Source organism: Zonotrichia leucophrys, chromosome 26 (genome assembly GCF_028769735.1).
Source record: "Zonotrichia leucophrys gambelii isolate GWCS_2022_RI chromosome 26, RI_Zleu_2.0, whole genome shotgun sequence".
NCBI classification, from domain to species: Eukaryota; Metazoa; Chordata; class Aves; order Passeriformes; family Passerellidae; genus Zonotrichia; species Zonotrichia leucophrys.
Genome location: NC_088195.1, coordinates 1828900 through 1847548, shown reverse-complemented (window position 1 = coordinate 1847548; position 18649 = coordinate 1828900). Strand labels below are relative to the sequence as shown.

The following is an 18649-nucleotide window of genomic DNA, read 5'->3' as shown; positions in this document are numbered from 1 at the left end:
AAAGAACAAAAGAGAGGGAAAATGGTTTTCTGGACAGAGCCTGGGTGGATTTGGCTTCTCTACAAGGGCTGGAGGGGACAGGCACTGACCAAAACCATAACAATCCTCTTTCACTGGGATCAAAAAAAAAAAAAATTTAAAAGCCCTTTTTCTAATAAAATATATGTCTGGGCTTATAAAAACTTTCTCCCCTCTCAAATAAGGAAAGAAATAAACAGGAGAAAAATGTTTCATTGCCTGGTTTCTCTACATTTTTGGTCACTCCTTTGCCACCCTCTCCCCGACGTGGAAGGAGTGAAGAGAGAAGGGAGAGGAGGTGAGAAAACACCATGGATGCAGCTCAGCTGTTCCCATTTTGGTTTTCAAATCCGAGCCACCCGGTTTTCACTTGAGGGATCAGGAATATTTTTAGGAATGGTACAAAATGCAGCCTCACACCCAGGGAGGGGATGTGATGGTTTGTCCCTTGGGGTGGGTGGTGTCCCTTTTGGGCGCCCCACTGTTGTTTTGGGGTGCTGTGACCCCAGGCAGGCGATGGGAGAGCTCAGAGCCAGGGAAATCACTCAGATTTCAGCCAAAGAGATCCCTGCCCTGCTCCCAGGGGATGTTTATTCACTTTGGTGAGGAGGAATTCAGCTTTTCCACACTCCAGGCACCCTCTGACCTTTCATTGCCTCATTCCCTCCTTCCCCTGCCCTGTTCCCGTGTCCAACACCAGTGGATCAGGTTGAGCCCTGCAAGCATCACCACCAAGGCACCAGAAAAAGGCCCAGCTGGTTTTTGGGGGGCTTTTGAGGGGAAAAGGGGCAGGGAAAACAACTGGAGGGGGAGAAAAGGAGGGAGAGAAAGAAGAGGAGGGAAAGAAGGGCAGGAAAAACAACTGGGGAGAAAGAAAAGGAAGGGAAAAAAGAGAGGGAAAGAAGAGCAGGGAAAACAAGCACAAGGAAGAAGAGGAGGAAAAGAAAGGATAGAGGAGGGAAAGAAGAGCAGGGAAAACAATTAGGGGGGAGAATAAAAGGAGGGAAAGAAAGAAGAGGGGGAACAGAAGGGGTCCAGCATTGTTGTGCTCAGCAGTGCCAGCTGCCAGCAGATTTCCCAAGACTGGATGATGCCAAATTCCCAGGATTTATTGGTGCTCTCACTGGACTCTCCCTGCTCATCCCAGCACCTCTCAGCAATCAGTGGCCATTTATCTGCCACAGAGGAGAAGGGTTCTGGCTCTCAAGGCACCAATTCATCCTGGGAGGCACAAGGAGGCAGAACTCAGGCTGAAAAAGAGCCTCATGTGGCAGGTCAGTGAGCTCCTGGGCGAGGAATCCCAGGAGAGGCTGGGAGAGGAGCAGCAGCACATCCATCCCAGCTGGGATGTGGCAAAAACAGAATGGAGAATTGTGACAGCAGCAGAAAGATCTGCAGAGCCTCGGGGCCTGTGCAGCCAGGCCTGATCCCAGCACAGGGCTCACTTTTGATAAAATGCCCGTTTAATCCGTGGATGTTTTGCTTCGGCGCGGAATAGCAACCTCAGCGAAAGCCTCTCAACCACAAAGGCTTTAGAGGGCTAAACAGTAAAGATTGGGAATTAAGAAGAATAAATATTAATGAAAGGGGTGGGAAAATGCATCATTTCTCCAGACAACCCTGCCTGTGCTCCCCTGCATGGAGCTGTTGGGTTTATTGTTCCCTGGAGCAGGAGCTGCACGTGCTGGGATGGAGCCACACAGAGCCTGGAGAGAGCCCACAGCCCATGGGAGAGGGAAAAGGGAGCAGATTGCCCAAAAAAAGGGTCAATAAGAGATTCAAGATGCAGCAAACCCTGCGCTGCTGTCAGGGGCTGTGGGTCAAGCACAGCCAGAGCCAGAGCTGTTACATAAAGGGATGGGAGCAGCCCAGCCTGGGCTGGATGGAGGAAATGAATCCAATTACAGGATGAAGGGCACAGGGAGAGGATGGACACATTTGGTCTGGAGCAAATCCCTAAAAGGCTTTAAAGCAGGGACAGCAAGAATGAATCATGGTAATCATGGTGCAGGACACGCAGCCACCACCGAGAGGAGCTGGAATGGGGCAGGAGGCAGGAATGGGAATCTGCACCTGGCTGAGGAACAAACACTGCCAGGATGTGGATCTTCTGGGAGCTGGGACACCAGTTTGGCTGTTCCTGGGATGTTGGGGCGAGGAGCCAGCCCAGCCAGGCAGCAAGGAACAGCCCTGCTGGAAAGAGGAAACAAGCAGGCAACCCCCAAATTTCCTCCGTGCTGATTCCCATAAGATTATAACCCAGCTGCCCGTGTCACAGCAGGCTCCAGGCTTCCACTGAGAAAACTAAGGGCTTGTATTAGAAAGAAAAAAAAATAAATTGACCCAGTTATGACAAAACGAAGCAGCACGTTCACAGCATCGCTGTGGAAACCCATGAGCAGCCACAACAAGGCCCTCGGGAGTAACAGGATTCCACTTCAAATGAGATTTACAAATTAAAAATAAAAGAGCTGGATTATTTCTGTGTGCCTGATCCCCCTTTCCTGGCTGCCCAGCCAGCCTCAAGTGGACACTGCAGGGTGGGGAGGAGTGCCATGGACACACAAACCTCGGGAATTTGGGAAAATCCTTTCCTTTGCCTCTCTGACTTTGCAGTCAAGCACCTGCCTCATGTCAGGCAAAGGAGGAGAGCTGGACAGAGATCCCTGGTAACTCCCCCTGGGAACTCCCTCAGAGAGCCCAGAAACCAGACCAGAACCCAGACTGGTTCCAGTTTGTCAGGCCCAGACCAAAACCCAGACTGGTTCCAGTTTGCCAGGCAGGGAGATCAGAGCAGCGTTTTTGCTGTTACTCTTGGCAGAGCACAACTCGCTCTGGGTGCAGCCTCGGGAACTCTGCTGGAGCTGCTGGAGCTGATGGAATCTTCCCAAGCTTCTGGGATCTGCCAAAGCTGCCAGAATGTCCTGGAGGTCCCAGGATCTGCCAGAGCTGCTGGGATCTGCTGGAATTGCAGGGATCTGCCAGGATCTGATGGAGCTGTCAGGATCTGCCAGACCTCTGGGTACTGCCGGAGCTGCCAGGATCTGCTGGGATCTGATGGAGCTGCTGGGATCTGATGGAGCTGCCGGGATCTGATGGAGCTGCCGGGATCTGATGGAGCTGCAGGGATCTGCTGGCAGTGCCAGCTGCTCCTCACTGCGGGGCCGGGGGAATGTCTTGCACACCTGCCCACTCTGCCACAGCCCCGGGTTGTCACCGAGGGAGAAGTGTTGACAGCACCACAAAAAGCGGAGCAGGCTCGCAGCTGAGCCGGGATTGCTCAGCTCCTTGGCAGGGAAATGACAGGGCCCAAAGAGCGCCTGTCTCTCCCAGGAAATCCTGCAGTGCTTGGGGAGACATTACCTGGATCAGCAGCGGGAGGAAAAGGCTGGGAGCTGACAGAGCGTGAAGAGATTGGCGTGGGGGAGCTCTCCCCACATCCCAGCTGCTTTGTGGCTTGGGGGGAGAGTCTGAGCAGGATGGAGATGGAGAACCTGCATGGAAAACAGGAGCTGGGGTCCCTCCTGCTCAAATTTTGTGCATGAAAGACAAAACACAGCCTGCTGTGCACTCTTATTTTTTGGGACAAAAGCAAGGTCACCTCCCTGTCCACCCCCAGCCCCTGCCCTGGGTACCACAGAACCACCAGCCATGGCCAGGTAATCCCTGCTGGGGGAGGGCCGGCCCAGAGAACCCAATTGTAAATACATCAGTGTCCTCCTTCTCCCTGCCACACGTTTAAATCTATTTGATCCACTCTAATGGATTGATCTACAAGTTTGTGCACACACATCCTGCTTTGGACGGGCGGCTGGCAGCGCCTCGCCCATCACGGCCTGTCAGCTCCACTCAGCCTCACCTCGAGCGCAGAGCGAATCCAATTACAGGATAAAGGGTTTTCTTCCCCTCCATATGGTCTCTATAACGCTGGGGCTTTATCTTGCCTTAACCCCTTTCCTGGCGAGGGAGCTCCCAAGCCCGGCCTAAGCGGCTCAGCGCCGCGGCCCTGGGTGGCTGCTATGTGATACGGGAAACGGGGTCTCCCCAGGGCACCCAGAGGAACATTCCCCTCTCTTTTCCTGCCCACTGGGGAGGAATGAGCCCCCAGGGGAGGGAGATTCAGGGCAGCACTGGTTATAAAAGCAGCCAGAATGAGCCCAGCCATGCAGAGCTGTGTTCAGAGCCAGGGTTCGCGGGGCTGTGCGTCAGCCCAGCACCAGGAGCTCAGCGCAGATGTTCCCTTCATGACTGATTGGTTGTGCTCTTGCATTTCCCTCCACCTTGCTCTGCCAGGTGTTACCTGGGTGGCAAGTGGCTCCTGTGCCCAGCAGGGCTGGGGATGGGCACCACAAAGGGCTCCAGGAGCCCCCCTCCCCTGTGTGAGCTCTGCCTGTCGCTGATCCCTGTGAACCAGGCGTGTCGGCTCTGTGCAAGCCGGTTATTTGATTATAATTATCATCCCTTGCTTTACACAGGACATGAAAGCCCAGAGCAGCTCAGGGCCCCGTCACGCCGCGCGCCAACAAACAATGAGCGAGAGACAATCCCAGCTCAAAGCAGGAAAACCTGCAAGGGGCAAGAAAAGCCTTTTCTTGAGGACAAACACAGAGCAGCAAAGCTCTCCTCCCGCATTAGGCAGGGCCTGGAATTTGCTGCTGTCGTAGAGTCAGCACAGAAAACAACCGGGAGCTCTCCTGGAGAGAGAGCAGCTCATAAACTTTCCCTGCTAAGAGACAGCAAATTAAAGCCATCTCTGTGACAGGGCTGCAGCAGGAGCTGAGGTTGCATTCAGGACACGTCCTGGAGGGACCAGGCGCTCTCAGTGGTGTCATTTCCCTGCTCTGGGTTTACTCGAGGCCTTGGCCATTGCTCCGGCTGTGCTGACCTGCCCAGAGCTCTAAATCCTCCAGCCTTGGGGCAGTGACCCCAGGGGACAGGTCTGTGAGGACAGCTGGGAGGGGACAGCCCTCTTACAAAGCACAGGTGGCTCAGGCTCACCTGCTCCACAGGCAGCTCCCAAAAAGGGGAAGGGCATGATCCAGGTCGGTTCAAACTCTCTCAGTCCTGTTGTCCCTTTGAAAGGTGTCTGGGGGCCACCCATGAATCCAAATCTCCTCCTCACTCAGCTGCCAGGTGAGTGGAGAGGATCTGCTGAGCCAGGAAAGGTCCCTCTCCCAAAAAGTGCAGCTGAGTGTTCCCCCAGCACCCAGACTCAGTGTCCCTGTTCCCCCACAGCTTCCTTTGCACCACTCTTGACTTTAGAAGAGGGCAGGACACCCCAAAGTGGTGCTAGGAAGGGATGGGAGGTGACAATTAACTTTCCCATGGGGGTACCTCTGTCCAGATGCAAAGCCTTGGAGAAGAACCAGAACTTTGGGACGCTGCTGGCACTGGCAGTGAGGTCCAATTGTTTTTGAAGCGAAATCTTGGAGCTGAGGATTTGCTTTCTCTTTTGAAGGTGGGCCACCACAGTGAAATATTGGAGCTGGAGGGAGTTGCTTTTTCCCATGGGAGCTGGGAAGTGCACACTGGAATTGGGATGGATGCACAGCTGGTTTTGTGAATTAGAATTTCTGGGACCTCCTTTGATATTCAACTCATTCTGCAACAACGTGCCAAATTTTTGTACAAATTTTTTGAGCTTGACTATGGCCAGGAGAGGCAGGAAATTCCTCCAGGGAAAGCTTTGTGGGAAGCAGGGCCATGGGACTCCTCCACTTTCCCCTCATCCCCTCTAGGAAGACCTGCAGCAGGAATTTGGTGCCTGGTGGTTTCACAGTGCGACGATTCCAAGAGGCACCTCCATCCCGTGAGGAACCCTCATCCCAGGGCACCTGAGGCTGGCCTGACCCACTTCCCTGCACCACGTCCTACTTCTGCACCCACTGGGTCAGGAATTAGGACACCATCCATGCCAACACCCCCTTAGCCTTCCGCTCCAGCTCCAGGCGTGCAGGAGCCCTCATTCATCCATGACTTTTTCCATGGGCTGTGCCTTGAGGAGGAGGCCCAGCTTACCTCGTTATCCGATCAGCTCCCTTAACCCCCCACATCCCCAGGATTAAGGGAAGAGCTGCCCTAAGGCGCCTTAGGGCAGCTCCCCTGGAGAAGGAGCCCCCATGACCCAGAAGGGAGAATTGGGGAAGAACTTGGATGAGATGGAGCATTGGCACTGGCCCTGGGGATCCCACACTCCATGCTGGGAGCCTGGGAGAAGTTCCCTTCCATCCCTCTGGCTCTCCCAGGCTGTGCTGGTCTCTCTGCAAAGAGTTCAGGACATCTTTGCTCTCCTTTGCCCCGTGCACAACCAGGGATGTGATCAGGGTCACACAACCAAGAGCTCTGCCCCAAAATGCTACCTTTACCAAAAGATTACCAACTGCATTACCTTTGGGATGGGAAGTGGCTTCCCCTCCTACCTTTGCCCAGCTCCAGGCCCTTGGCTGTGTCAGCAGAGCCTGGATTTGGGATGCAGACCCCAGCAGTCCCCACACTGAGCCAAGCACCTGAAACAGAGCCCAGCCAACAGCTCAGACCCACAAAGCTCAGTCCAGTCTTCCCCCAGTGACCTGCCCAAGGTCAGTGGGGCAGAGCTGGCCACTCCCCAGTCCCCAGGTGGTCTCACAGGTCCTTCAGCCGCCTAGGGACACCCCAAACCTGTGACACACTGTAGACCCCAGAACAGCCCACTTTCACATCGGCCCCTCCCAAACTCCCCACTGCTCCTCCCACCTTTGCCCCTCTTCCCAAGCGCTCCCCACCCCATCCCTTCCTGCCCCCAACACCTTAAACAACATTAAACACTTAATGGCAATTAATACGCTTTAATGCAGGTTTTGGGGCCAACTGGCTGCTTAGAGGGTGCTTAAACCATCAGCCCCTCTCAATCCCGTTGCCCTTGTCATACAAAGTTAGCCGAGCCCCTCGTCAGCCTCCCCCTCCCGGAGGGTATAAAACCACCCTGGGGCGCGGCACCGCCAGCCCCCGGCGCAGCACAGGGCAGGGCTCCATCCCCTCACCTTCTGCTGCTCCTCGTAATTCATTCATTTTTGGGTTGGAGGGGAACCCTCTCAAGGGGGTGGGGCTTCCCTTTTTTAATTAATCAGGGTCGGAACTCAATTCATTGCAGAAAATCCCTCCGTAGCCAGGGCAGCATGAACGGGACGGAGGGGATCAATTTTTACGTGCCTATGTCCAACAAGACCGGGGTGGTGCGGAGCCCCTTCGAGTACCCGCAGTACTACCTGGCCGAGCCCTGGAAATACCGCCTCGTGTGCTGCTACATCTTCTTCCTCATCTCCACCGGCTTCCCCATCAACTTCCTCACCCTCCTGGTCACCTTCAAGCACAAGAAGCTCCGGCAGCCCCTCAACTACATCCTGGTCAACCTGGCGGTGGCTGACCTGTGCATGGCCTGCTTTGGTTTCACCGTCACCTTCTACACCGCCTGGAACGGCTACTTCGTGTTCGGCCCCATTGGCTGTGCCGTGGAGGGATTCTTTGCCACGCTGGGAGGTAAGGGATGGGCATGGGGGCTTGGGGGTTCCTTCTCCACGGCTTTGGGAGTCTGGTTCCATCCCTTCGTGGCACTGTTGGGATGTGCAGAGTTGTTCCTCCATGTGTGGGGCGAACCCTGCGCTTAAAATGGGGGAGGAAAAGAGATTTCTGTGTGTTTGACCTTGATAGCAAGGAGCCTCCATGGCATGGGGCAGGGAAAGGAAGCCTGGGAAGGGATCCTTGTGTGTAGGATCCAGCCTGGGGTCACCTGGCCCTGCTGGTCACAAGGTGGTTACCAGAGACCTGCCAGGGATGACCACAGCGTGTTCCAAATCAACGCCAAGCAGCTCAGACCAACAACAGGCTTGGACTTGAGGTCTTTTCCCAACCTTCACGATTTCATGATCATTCCTTAACCCAAAGGCTTCCCTTTTTGGGGAAATGGAGGGTTTATAAGGGGAAGAGAAATCCCTCAGGAAGGGAACCCCACAGAAGAGCTAGAGAGGTGTGGAGAGATGAGAGGGCTCACAGCTTATCCAGGGGCAAAAGGAAGGTGAGGAGGATCCAGGGCTGTTCCCAGGCTCCTCAAGGATGGCTCAGCTCTGTCCCAGCTGCACCAGATTCGAGTGCCCTTGGGATTTTCCTTGAGGCGTTTCTCAGGGACACACACGAGTGCTGCCAACACTTGGCCCTGCAGAAAAACAGGGAGAATTCACTCGGCAGCCGAGCCCACGCAGCCAGCCCTGCCCACGCCACACCTCGTGATGGATCTGACAGCCACCAGTCCTTGCTGGAGAGACCCAGAGCCACCACAGGGACTTTGCTTTCCTTCCCCTAAATGGTGCCATTTCCTACAATGATGCTGCTCTGGAAGTACACATTTTAAAAACACGGATATTCTGCCAAAGGCACAGCTGAATGTCCTGATCCAAGGCAAGGAGCAAGGAAAGGCTTGGTTTTGGGGTCAGAAGATCCCAAAGTGTGCTCCATCCCTCCTCAGTGAGCCTTGGGCAGCATTATTTTGCTTTTCCAATGTTTGTAACTCTCAGAGGAGGAGGAGGAGGAGGCTCCTGTTCCCAGGGAAGGAAGCTGGCTGGGAAGCAGCGGGCTGTGCGAGCAGCAGGTCCCCAGCGAATCCCAGCACAGGGTGTCGTTATCAGCAGCTTATCACAGCTGGGGGCATTAGCAGGCTTACAGCACCGACTAAACGCTCCCAAATCCCCTGAAGTTTAATTATCCCTCATAAATACATGTGCACGTTTCCCACCCACACAGTCCCCCCCTCCCCGCGCCTCCCCCGATCCAGCGCCAGCAGAAGGCTCGTGAAATGCACAATTTAAAGGAATCAACAGGTTTGGAGGCATCTGGCAGCACTGCCAGGAACTGTGCTTCCCCACGCCCAGGTGGGATTCACTCCCTTGATTCTTAATTTATTAAAACCCCTCCGCCCCCAGCATACCCTCTGCACGTTATGGGTGGAGGATTCCCAATTTCCTAGCAGGATGCTGCTTATCCCACGCTGATCCCCAGTTCCCCTGCTCTCCTCTGGAAGCACCAAGGGAAGGTGGAGCCCAGAGGGGCTCTGACCACTCCGTGGGCTCTCCCTCTCCTCCCTGCAGGCCAGGTCGCCCTGTGGTCGCTGGTTGTCCTGGCCATCGAGCGCTACATCGTCATCTGCAAGCCCATGGGCAACTTCCGCTTCTCCGCCAGCCACGCCATGATGGGCATCGCCTTCACCTGGGTCATGGCCATTTCCTGCGCCGCCCCACCGCTCTTCGGCTGGTCCAGGTGAGCCCCAGGATCCCCAGCAGCTCCTGGATCCCTGCAGGTAGAGCAGGTGGCTCCAGCAGGGAAGTGCTTGGCCTTGGAGGAAGGAAATGAATGTCCCGTTCCCATGGGAGGGAGTGTCACAGCAAGCTGACACTGCGAGCACCCAAACCACCTGTACCACCCTCCCAGCATCCCCCATCCTCAGGGAATTCCATCCAATTCCATCCCTGTTGCCCCCAGGGAGGGTCCTGGAGCAGATTCCCACCTTTGTCCCTACCAGGTACATCCCGGAGGGGATGCAGTGCTCCTGTGGGCCCGACTACTACACCCACAACCCCGACTTCCACAACGAGTCCTACGTGCTCTACATGTTCGTCATCCACTTCATCATCCCCGTCGTCATCATCTTCTTCTCCTACGGGCGCCTCGTTTGCAAAGTCCGCGAGGTAACGGCCGGAGGGGACTGAGGGGACAGGGGGGTGGCTCAGGCAGGATTGGGGGATGCGGGTTGGGGCGCAGAGCTGCCCCTCACCACCCTCTGTGCGCACAGGCAGCTGCCCAGCAGCAGGAATCGGCCACGACCCAGAAGGCGGAGAAGGAGGTGACGCGGATGGTGATCCTGATGGTGCTGGGCTTCATGCTGGCCTGGACGCCCTACGCCGTGGTGGCGTTCTGGATCTTCACCAACAAGGGCGCCGACTTCACGGCCACGCTGATGGCAGTGCCTGCCTTCTTCTCCAAGAGCTCCTCCCTCTACAACCCCATCATCTACGTGCTCATGAACAAACAGGTGAGACACCCACATCTGGGGGCTCCACAGGCACGTTGCTCCTTCCCAGCAGGATCTCAGTCCATCCAGGTCCTGTGGCACGTCCCTCCTTGCCCCCAGTGCCACCATTGTCCTTTCTCTCCCCTCCCCAGTTCCGTAACTGCATGATCACCACAATCTGCTGCGGCAAGAACCCCTTTGGGGATGAAGAGACCTCCTCCACCGTATCCCAGAGCAAGACCGAGGTCTCCTCCGTCTCCTCCAGCCAAGTATCACCTGCATAGAGCATGGACAGTTTGAACTGGGGTGACCTGCCGAGCTCGGGGACCCCGACAGACGCCCCCCAGCCATTCCCTCGTGCCCCGGCCCCCTCCCCTGCAGGGGAATTTGGCTGTGCCCGTCCTGTCCTGCCATAGCAGTGCAGACCCCACCCCACACATCCACGTGGCACTCTGAGCTCTGCCAGAGCGCTCCCACTCTGAGGTGCTCCCAGGAACACGTCACCTCTGGGGGACTGTCCCTACCTGTCCCCATCGAGTTTGAACAGCAGTGGTTGGTGGGGACCCCAAACCTTTTCCTACCTGAATCCTGCTCCCCACCAGCATTGCCCTTCCCTGGGCTCCAGGAGCATCACAGGAGCACCCAGGCCTCATTTGCAAAAATCTTAATATTCTGGCAAAGCCCCAGGAGCAGGGCCCTGTGGCTGGGGTGGCCCAGCTGCCCCTCGCCATGGCCTGAGCCTGGGGCTCTCTGAGCCACGCTCCCACCGGGATTCCCAGAGGAATCGATTCCTGCAGCCTCTATAAATCAATATAACAAACGGAGCCACGAGCGGGCTCTGCCTCCAGCCCAGCTCCCTCTATCCCCAAGACAGCACTGTAGATACATTTTTTTGTCTTGGAACCTGTAAATATTTGCTCATGTCCTTTGAAATCTCTATCCCTCTCAGCCCTTTCCTTTCTCCTCCTGTTGCCCACTCCAAAGCAGAGAAATTCCCCTTCCACCTCTGCTCTGGCTGGACAGGCACGGCCAACCTTGGAGGGTGGGGCCGGGACCCGAGCTCTTTCCTGTACATATTTTATAAATAAATAATCTCATGTCAGCACAAGGACGTCTGCAGTCAAGGAGTAGGGGTTTAAAAAATTAAGAAATAAACAGAAGCAGCACAGAGAAAAACACAGATGCTCAGTCCTTGTCCTTTCTCTTGGGCTGTGGGGACAAGATGCTGGTGGCCAGCTGGGGGAATACAAGACACAAACCTGCAGGTGTCCCAAAAGCCATGGGAAGGGGGATCTGTGGGGGACACCATCCCCACAAGGTGGCAGCCCCATTAGCTGGAGCGCCAAAGGTGTTTAGAGGCAAAAATTGACACACAGGGCACAGCCCTCGCTGCCCAGCCAGGAGTTTTGTACTTTAAGATTTCCCCATGTAGCCTTAAATAAAGCTTCAGCCGAGAGCTCCTTGCAGAGTTCAAGTTCTCCTTCCTGTGGGGCCCTTCCAGGCAGTGTTGTGACAGAATTGGAAGAATCAGGGGAAAGTTGTTCCCTGTGTCAGTGAATTCATTCAGGAGCGGCTGAAGAGCGATCCCAATGCCAGAACCTCACCCTCCTCCCCTCCCTGCTCAGCTCACACCTCCCCTCTCCGGTGTTTTTCCTCCTTTTTGGGTCCAAAGCCACCAAAACCAGCAGGAAGCCCCAGGCTCATCCCTGGCAGGGATAGGAAGAATTTTTGCCCCCAAACACCAGGCCTGGGAGGGGAAGGATGCAGCCCCAGCCCCTCTCTCCTGTCAGGCACCCTCCTGTCTCTGCTCCCACCCAAACTTGGGGCTCCTGGCCAGGATTGCCCTGGAGCAGCTCCCACCTGTGCTGGATGATTCATGGCCACTCTGCCCATCCCAGGAGCTCTTTTTTCTTTCCCTACAAAGCCCCAAACCAAGCTCAGAAGTGATTTATTCAAACCATGGGAGCAGGGGAGGAGCAGCCACCAGTCAACCAAAAACCCAAACCTCACCCAGCCCAACAGACCCAACCCTTCCCTGACAGAAAGCATCTCATTCAAAGGTTCCTCTTGAAAAAATCACCCAGGAGTTCTTTCCTTCCACTTTTCCATAAATCCATGGGTTTATCCAGGCACTGCATTTGCAACCAGCAGGGACCATCCTGGCATCACCCACTCAGAGCAGGCACCACCAGCTGCTCCAGTGCTGCTGGCCTGGCACTGCTGCCACCCAAATTCAGATACAAACTGAGGAAAGCAGCCAGACTCATCCAGGGAACGGAGACAGCTGGAATCTCAGGCCCAAAGGGCATCTCAGTGTCTGACTCCCATCCTTCTGCAGCTGGGACTGCTCCTCCTCATCCCAGCACTGCTGTCAGCTGGTTTAGGAAAACTGCAGTAATTGGCCCAATTCATTTTAAATCAGTTCTCATTTGTGCAAGCAGCACTCGGGGGAAAGCAGCTTGGAGTTTATAACATCCTGATTTGGAGCATCCACGGGGATGAGGGGGAAATCTCAGTGAGGTTTTGTGGTCTTTGCCCCACAGCCCTGGGCACAGACAGAACCCAAAAAAAAGGACAAACCAGGGTGCTGGCCCAGTGCTGTTCCCAAAACCATTCCTCCTGCCCAGGGCTGATCTCTCCAATGGCACTGCTTGGATTTCTCCCAGGACATTTTTATCCCATCACTGCAGAAGGAGCAGCTTCATGCCAGAGGGTCTGGCTCTGCTCATTTGTCTCTGCCAAAGGAAAAACATCTCCTTGTCCAGCCACGAGGAACAAGAAGATTAAAACCCTCAAACACTCCCCCCTTCCCTCTGTGCCATCACACACAGCACTGGAGGTGCCAAATCCCTCTCTGGGGTGCCCAGACCCTGCTACCAGGGGGGAAAGCTGCTCCTTAAGGGGAAAACTGCTGGAATTAGAGCTTGGCAGAAGCCAGGATTGCCCCTGACAATGCCAGGGGGACCTTGCACAGCCCCAGCAGCCCAGGGAGACCCAGGCAGTGTTTGCCTCCCACCCAGGAGGGTTCAGGAGTCCCCACATTTGTGTCACTTCCCAGCAGGGCCACGTTTGTGTCACATCCCCAGCCCGAATCCATCAGGGCTGCCTGTGTCACGTTAGCAGCAATGAAAGGATTCAAACAGCAATTCCTTACTTTTATGAACAAATAGCCCTGGCTGGATGATTCAGGCAGCATTCAATTCCCAGCCAGAAAGTGTCAGCAAAATCCCAGCCTCTCACATGTAGGTGGATAACTGCAAATGAAAGGAGGGAATTATTAGCACTTAATACTCGGTGGGTTTGCACTCCCCGTGCTCCTCTCCAGGAGATGCCAAACGCTCCAGTGCTCCTGCAGCTGGGGGGGCCCTGCCAGGGGGGCTGCAGGGATTGGGGTGATGGCTTTGGACACTGGGATCCACCTCACCCCACTGCCAGAGCCCTGCTCCAGCCCAGCCCCACCAGAACCCCTGATCTCCTGCAGCCTGTCCCTTCCACAGCCCTTTTCTCCTCTGATTCATCCTCTCCAGAATCCCTTTTATCCTCCAGACTTTCCCTTCCAGAACCCCTTTTCTCCTCCAGCTTGCTCCATCCAGAGCCCCTTTTCTCCTCCGGCCTGTCTTTTCCACAGCCCTTTTCTCCTCTGATTCATCCTCTCCAAAACCCCTTTTATCCTCCAGACTTTCCCTTCCACAGCCCTTTTCTTTCCCATCCCATCCCATCCCAAGCCCCTTTTCTCTTCCAGCCTGTCCTTTCCAGAACCCTTTTTTCCTCCATCCCATCCTCTCCAGAACCCCCTTTCCTTCTCCAGCCTGACCCATCCTGAGCCCCTTTTCTCCTCCATCCTGTCCTTATCAGAACCCCTTTTCTCCTCCATCCCATCCCATCCCATCCCATCCCATCCCATCCCATCCCATCCCATCCCATCCCATCCCAAGCCCCTTTTCTCTTCCAGCCTGTCCTTTCCAGAACCCTTTTTTCCTCCATCCCATCCTCTCCAGAACCCCTTTGCTCCTCCAGACCTTCCCTTCCAGAAACCCTTTTCTCCTCCAGCTTGTTCCATCCTGAGCCCCTTTTCCCCACTCTACAGACCTTTCCCATCCATCCCATCCTGAACCCCCTTTTTCCCCCAGCCCATCCCCTCCAGAGCCCTTTTCTCCTCCCCACACCCCTCTCCCACCTCCCCATCCCCGCCCAGGGACCCTCAGGGACCCCAAACGCTCGGTGACACAAATCCTCAGCTCCACAGGGACCCAGGGAGGCTCCCCAAGCACCTGGGGCTGCTCCTGGCCGTGCAGGATTGTGCTCCTCACTCTCCATTTCTCCTTCACCCAGCCTGCCCGTATTTTTCTTGTTCATCAGACTGACAAATGGGCAGAAAACAGACTCCTGGTGATTTCCTACACTGGCTGCCCACTCCTCCTCTCCCCTCGGCGATGACTGAGAGCTGAAAAAGCAGGAATAGCATATAAATTTCCTCCCTGCTTTAATAAATACCTCTATTACCTTGTGCTTTCCCCCGGCTCGCTGTGCAGCTCCTGCTGCCCGCCAGGCAGACGTGATAAACCAAAATTCACATTTCTGTGGGCAACCAGCAGCAGGGCTCAGGCAGGCTGGCAGCAGCATGGGAGGGGTGAAGCTCCCACCTCGGGGGTCTGGCTGCAGCTTCACATCATCCACGGGGAGATAAATTAATTCATTTATTGCCAAAAGGGAGCTGGGGTGTGCCTGGTCCCTCTGTGGACTCCCTGTGCTGGTCCCAGGGGGAGGAGGGGTCTCATCATTCCCAGAACTTGTCCCAGAGACCTCTGAGCCCCTCGGGGTGAGCCTGGGGCTTCCTGAAGGGTGGGGATAAAGACAAACCCTGCTAAAATCTCTGCAGGGGGAGCAGAAGGGTTTGGTGGTGGAGGAAAAGCTGTCAGAGCTGGGATCTGTGCTGGATTCCTCCTCCCTGGGCTTCTTCTCATCCAGATCCTTGCCTGGGGCTCTCAGGACACCCGGGACAGGATTTGTCACTGTCCCTTGGCCAGGAGACCCCCGAGCAGTGCAGGGCCAGCCCGAGCATCCCAGTGGGATGCAGAGACCTCGCTCCATCCCCATCCCACTCTATCTGAAGGACAACAGGCAAAACCCACCGGCCCTTTACTGCTGCTTGCCAGGAGCCCCTGGGGCACCCCTGTCCCCTCTGCCACCCTCTGCCACCCCCTGACCCAAGCGGGCAGTGCCACTGTCCCATCCCCGGGCACCGCAGCCTCGGCTCCTCCTCCTCCCGAGCCGGATTGATGGCGGTGTTTGCAAAAAACACCTTCAAAAGGAGCATCAGGAGGTGGCAGCCTCCCAGTTCCCCCCTCAGCCGGCGATTGCTGCCTCATCCCCTTCCTGCGGTCTGTTTAACTTTTGTATTTAACAAGGTCCTAAACAGGAGCGGCAGCGAGTGGCAGCGCCCGTTCCCTCCCTGCCAGGGGCACTGGGGGGCCCAGCCGGGAATGGGAAATTCCTCCAAAGTCCCTTTGATTTATGGCTCTCGTTAATCCTCCAGGAGGGCCCCGAGCACAGCGAACCTGCGAGGGATGAATAACTGAGCAGCTGGTTAAATATTCTGTAAGGGTTAGAGAGCATCGGGGGGAGAGGGGATTTCAGAGAGGGAGGGACACAAAACTGAAAATGGAGCCCAAAAAGTGGAAAAAGGTGATGGGGAAGGGAAGGGAAGGGAAGGGAAGGGAAGGGAAGGGAAGGGAAGGGAAGGGAAGGAAGGGAAGGGAAGGGAAGGGAAGGGAAGGGAAGGGAAGGGAAGGAGAAGGGAAGGGAAGGGAAGGGAAGGGAAGGGGAAGGGAAGGGAAGGGAAGGGAGGAAGGGAAGGGGGAAGGGAAGGGAAGGGAAGGGAAGGGAAGGGAAGGGAAGGGAAGGGAAGGGAAGGGAAGGGAAGGGAAGGGAAGGGAAGGGAAGGGAGAGGGAAGGGAAGGGAAGGGAAGGGAAGGGAAGGGAAGGGAAGGGCATGCCCGCAGTGGGATCAGCACAGCCGGGGGTTTTGGGGGAATATCCCATCCAGATGTGCCCTGCCAGCTGTGCCGTGCAGATGTGCAGGGCTGCCCTGCCCCTGCAAAGGGGAGGAGGACCCCGGGAGCAGGGAGGGAAGGGAGGAAGGTGCAGCAGGGCTCGAGCCCAGCCTGCTCTCACAGGATGCCGATGCTGCCCTCGAGGGCCGAGCTGCAGGGACACAAAGTTTTGCCAGCACAACCTGGATGAAATGTGGTGCCAAGGAGATTTTCCACCCCATTCCCTCCTCCTCCCCAGCGATCAGGGCTGCATTCCCAGCGAGGAATCCCCGGGCTGGTGCTGGAGGGAGATCGCAGAGGTTGGAGAGGAGAGTCCAGGAGCTCCCAGCTCCTTCCAGCCTGGGCTCGGGGTGGTTTGGGCTCCCCCGAGCCCCCGCAGCCCCGCGGATGGAGGTAGAGGGCAGCAGAGGCTGCTCCTTGCGGCAGCCGGGATGTGACGGGTCCTGCCCGCTGGAACCGTCCGAGGCATAAACGGAATAAACGGAATAAATGGAATACGTGGAATACATGGGATACATGGAATAAAGCTGCTCCACGGCAAAGGAACGGCCAGGCTGCTGGGGTGGGAACAAGCTGCACATCCCAGTGGGAATGGGGGATGGAGCAGGGTGGTCCTGCAGGCTCTGGGACCTCTCCCCAGAGGCTCTGGGGACAGCAGGGCCACAGCTCAGGTTCCCAGGTGTCCCCTGCCATGGCCACGTGTCCTGCTGGGGCCACAATCCTGGACAGAGTCCAGACACTGGAATTTGCTCTGATTTCCATGGGATGACACCAACGCTGGCAATGCCACCCCTCATCGTTTCCAAGAGGTCTAGAGGGGATAAATCAATAAAAAAACATGTTTATAACCTCCATATCCCATTCCCAACAGCTTTAGCTGGGATCTCGGGAAGGAGGAGCTCAGCCAGGTGCTCCCATCCTTTTCCCTCTCCTTTGTTCATCCCCACTCCTTGTCCCAATCCCCCCACACACCAGTGATGGATCCTGGGGGTGAAACAGGGGGAGGAGCTGGGGATGGGATGGATCCCGGCTGTCCAGCCCCAAAAAGGAGTCAGGGAAGATCCAATAACCTGTCCTGAAACACAGGGGGAGAGGAGCTGGGACTGCAGCAGGAGGGACCCCAGACCCAGGGACTGAGCCCCCTCCTCACTGAGGGCTGTGCTGGGGAGGGGCTGCTGGATTTAGGGTTTGATTGGAGCCTGTTGCACTCCCCAGCGTTTTTTTGGATCCATACCCAAGTGCCAGAGAAAACTTTGGGCCCAAGCTGGGACAAAAATCCTGAGCTTTACTGAGCCCTGCTTGTTTAAAGGAACAAAAAAGGGGAGGTTTTTTTCCTAATTCCCACCCCAAGAACCTGCAGAGAAGTGAGGGAGGGGTCTCATTGTGCCCCTGCCCTGAGCTCTGGGGAATCCTGGAGGTCCCAAATGGGGACATGGATAGATCCATGCCATGGGCACAGGGAGGGACCAAGCGCCACTGCCACATGCCCAGAGCAGGACTCTGATGCTCTTTTTTATTTTCTTTTTTTGAGGGCAGCACTCACAGCCTCCTTTTCCAGTTTTTTCCCTGTTTTCCCTCCTTTTCCTGGTTCTCCTCCTCCCCCTCGGGCTGCTGCCTCCCGCCTGCCGTGCAGATGGCCCAGCATATGGGCAGCCTCCCCTCGTGCTCGCACCTTGTAAGCAGATTCTGTCAGGTTTCGAGAGGAAAAGCTTAATTAAGCAGTTGTGTGTGTACAATTATGTCCTTAATTATCTCCGCGTTTGGCTCCTTTGTTGTTCCCCGTTTGTGAGAAGTTTGGGAACAACCGCGGGCGTCCTGCAGGAGCTTTTTCCTTCCCTGGTTTCTCTCTCCTCCTGCCTCATTTTAGGGATTTTCTGGCTGGTGGGAGCTGCAGGATGAGCCCCCCCCCGGCCTCTGGAATTCACTGACCCCGGCTCAGTTCCCAAAGCAGAGCAGTTGCCAGCTCTGCCCACACAAAGCGCAGCTTCAGCTGCTCAAAAGCTGCTCCAGCCCAATTTCTCACCTCCCACATTTGTGCTCCAGTGCCCCAGCCCTGCCCCAACACCCTCGGGAATAAACAGATCCCATGAGAGCATCAGCAGGGTGATGCTTCATTGCTCCCAAACCCCAGCAATGCCAGCCAAGGGGATCCTGCCTAATTAATTCCACTAATTACCCCATTCCCCTCCATTTCCCAGCTTGGGCAGCAAGCCTGGCACATCTCAGGGTGATCCTGGGTCTGGAGCCGCCTGCAGAGATCAGGGACAGGAGGTGGCACAAACAACTGGCTAATTTGTGGTGGTGCTTTTATTTTATGCTCAGAGCACTAAACAGCCATAAACACCCCGAGCTGGATGGTGGAGCTGGGGGTGGTTTTATTGTCTGGAAGTCCTTGAAGTCTGGCCATGAACCTTTTATTAAAAATAACCCCAAACTCTTGTTCCTCTAATTGAGTGTATTTCAGAACCCACACGCTTGCATTTGTGTACCCAGGTATGTTTATATCACCACCAGTTAATTTTTATTTACCTTCTAGTGAAAC

The 18649-nt window shown here is 55.7% G+C and overlaps 1 protein-coding gene and 1 long non-coding RNA gene across 2 annotated transcripts; one reads left to right on the top strand and one right to left on the bottom strand.

Annotated features, from left to right (window-relative positions):
- The first annotated feature begins 7172 nt into the window (after positions 1-7172).
- Positions 7173-10956, top strand: LOC135458008 (green-sensitive opsin). The gene is made up of 5 exons (XM_064732889.1): positions 7173-7533; positions 9135-9303; positions 9566-9731; positions 9836-10075; positions 10207-10956. Exons 1-5 carry the CDS (start codon positions 7173-7175, stop codon positions 10336-10338), a joined length of 1068 nt encoding a protein of 355 aa, XP_064588959.1. The 3' UTR covers positions 10339-10956.
- On the bottom strand, positions 9666-14476 carry LOC135458009 (uncharacterized). The gene is made up of 3 exons (XR_010442816.1): positions 14326-14476; positions 13209-13308; positions 9666-10330 (listed from the first exon to the last, which is right to left on the bottom strand). It is a non-coding gene; the product is annotated as an uncharacterized LOC135458009 (long non-coding RNA).
- Positions 14477-18649: the final 4173 nt, after the last annotated feature.

What these genes read in the sequence shown, in the direction of transcription:
- LOC135458008 (XM_064732889.1), top strand. Translation starts at nt 7,173, where the DNA reads ATGAACGGGACGGAGGGGATCAATTTTTACGTGCCTATGTCCAACAAG. An exon ending in CCGCTCTTCGGCTGGTCCAG is followed by an intron (nt 9,304 to 9,565) that starts GTGAGCCCCAGG and finishes TGTCCCTACCAG; the next exon opens with GTACATCCCGGAGGGGATGC. An exon ending in TCGTTTGCAAAGTCCGCGAG is followed by an intron (nt 9,732 to 9,835) that starts GTAACGGCCGGA and finishes CTGTGCGCACAG; the next exon opens with GCAGCTGCCCAGCAGCAGGA.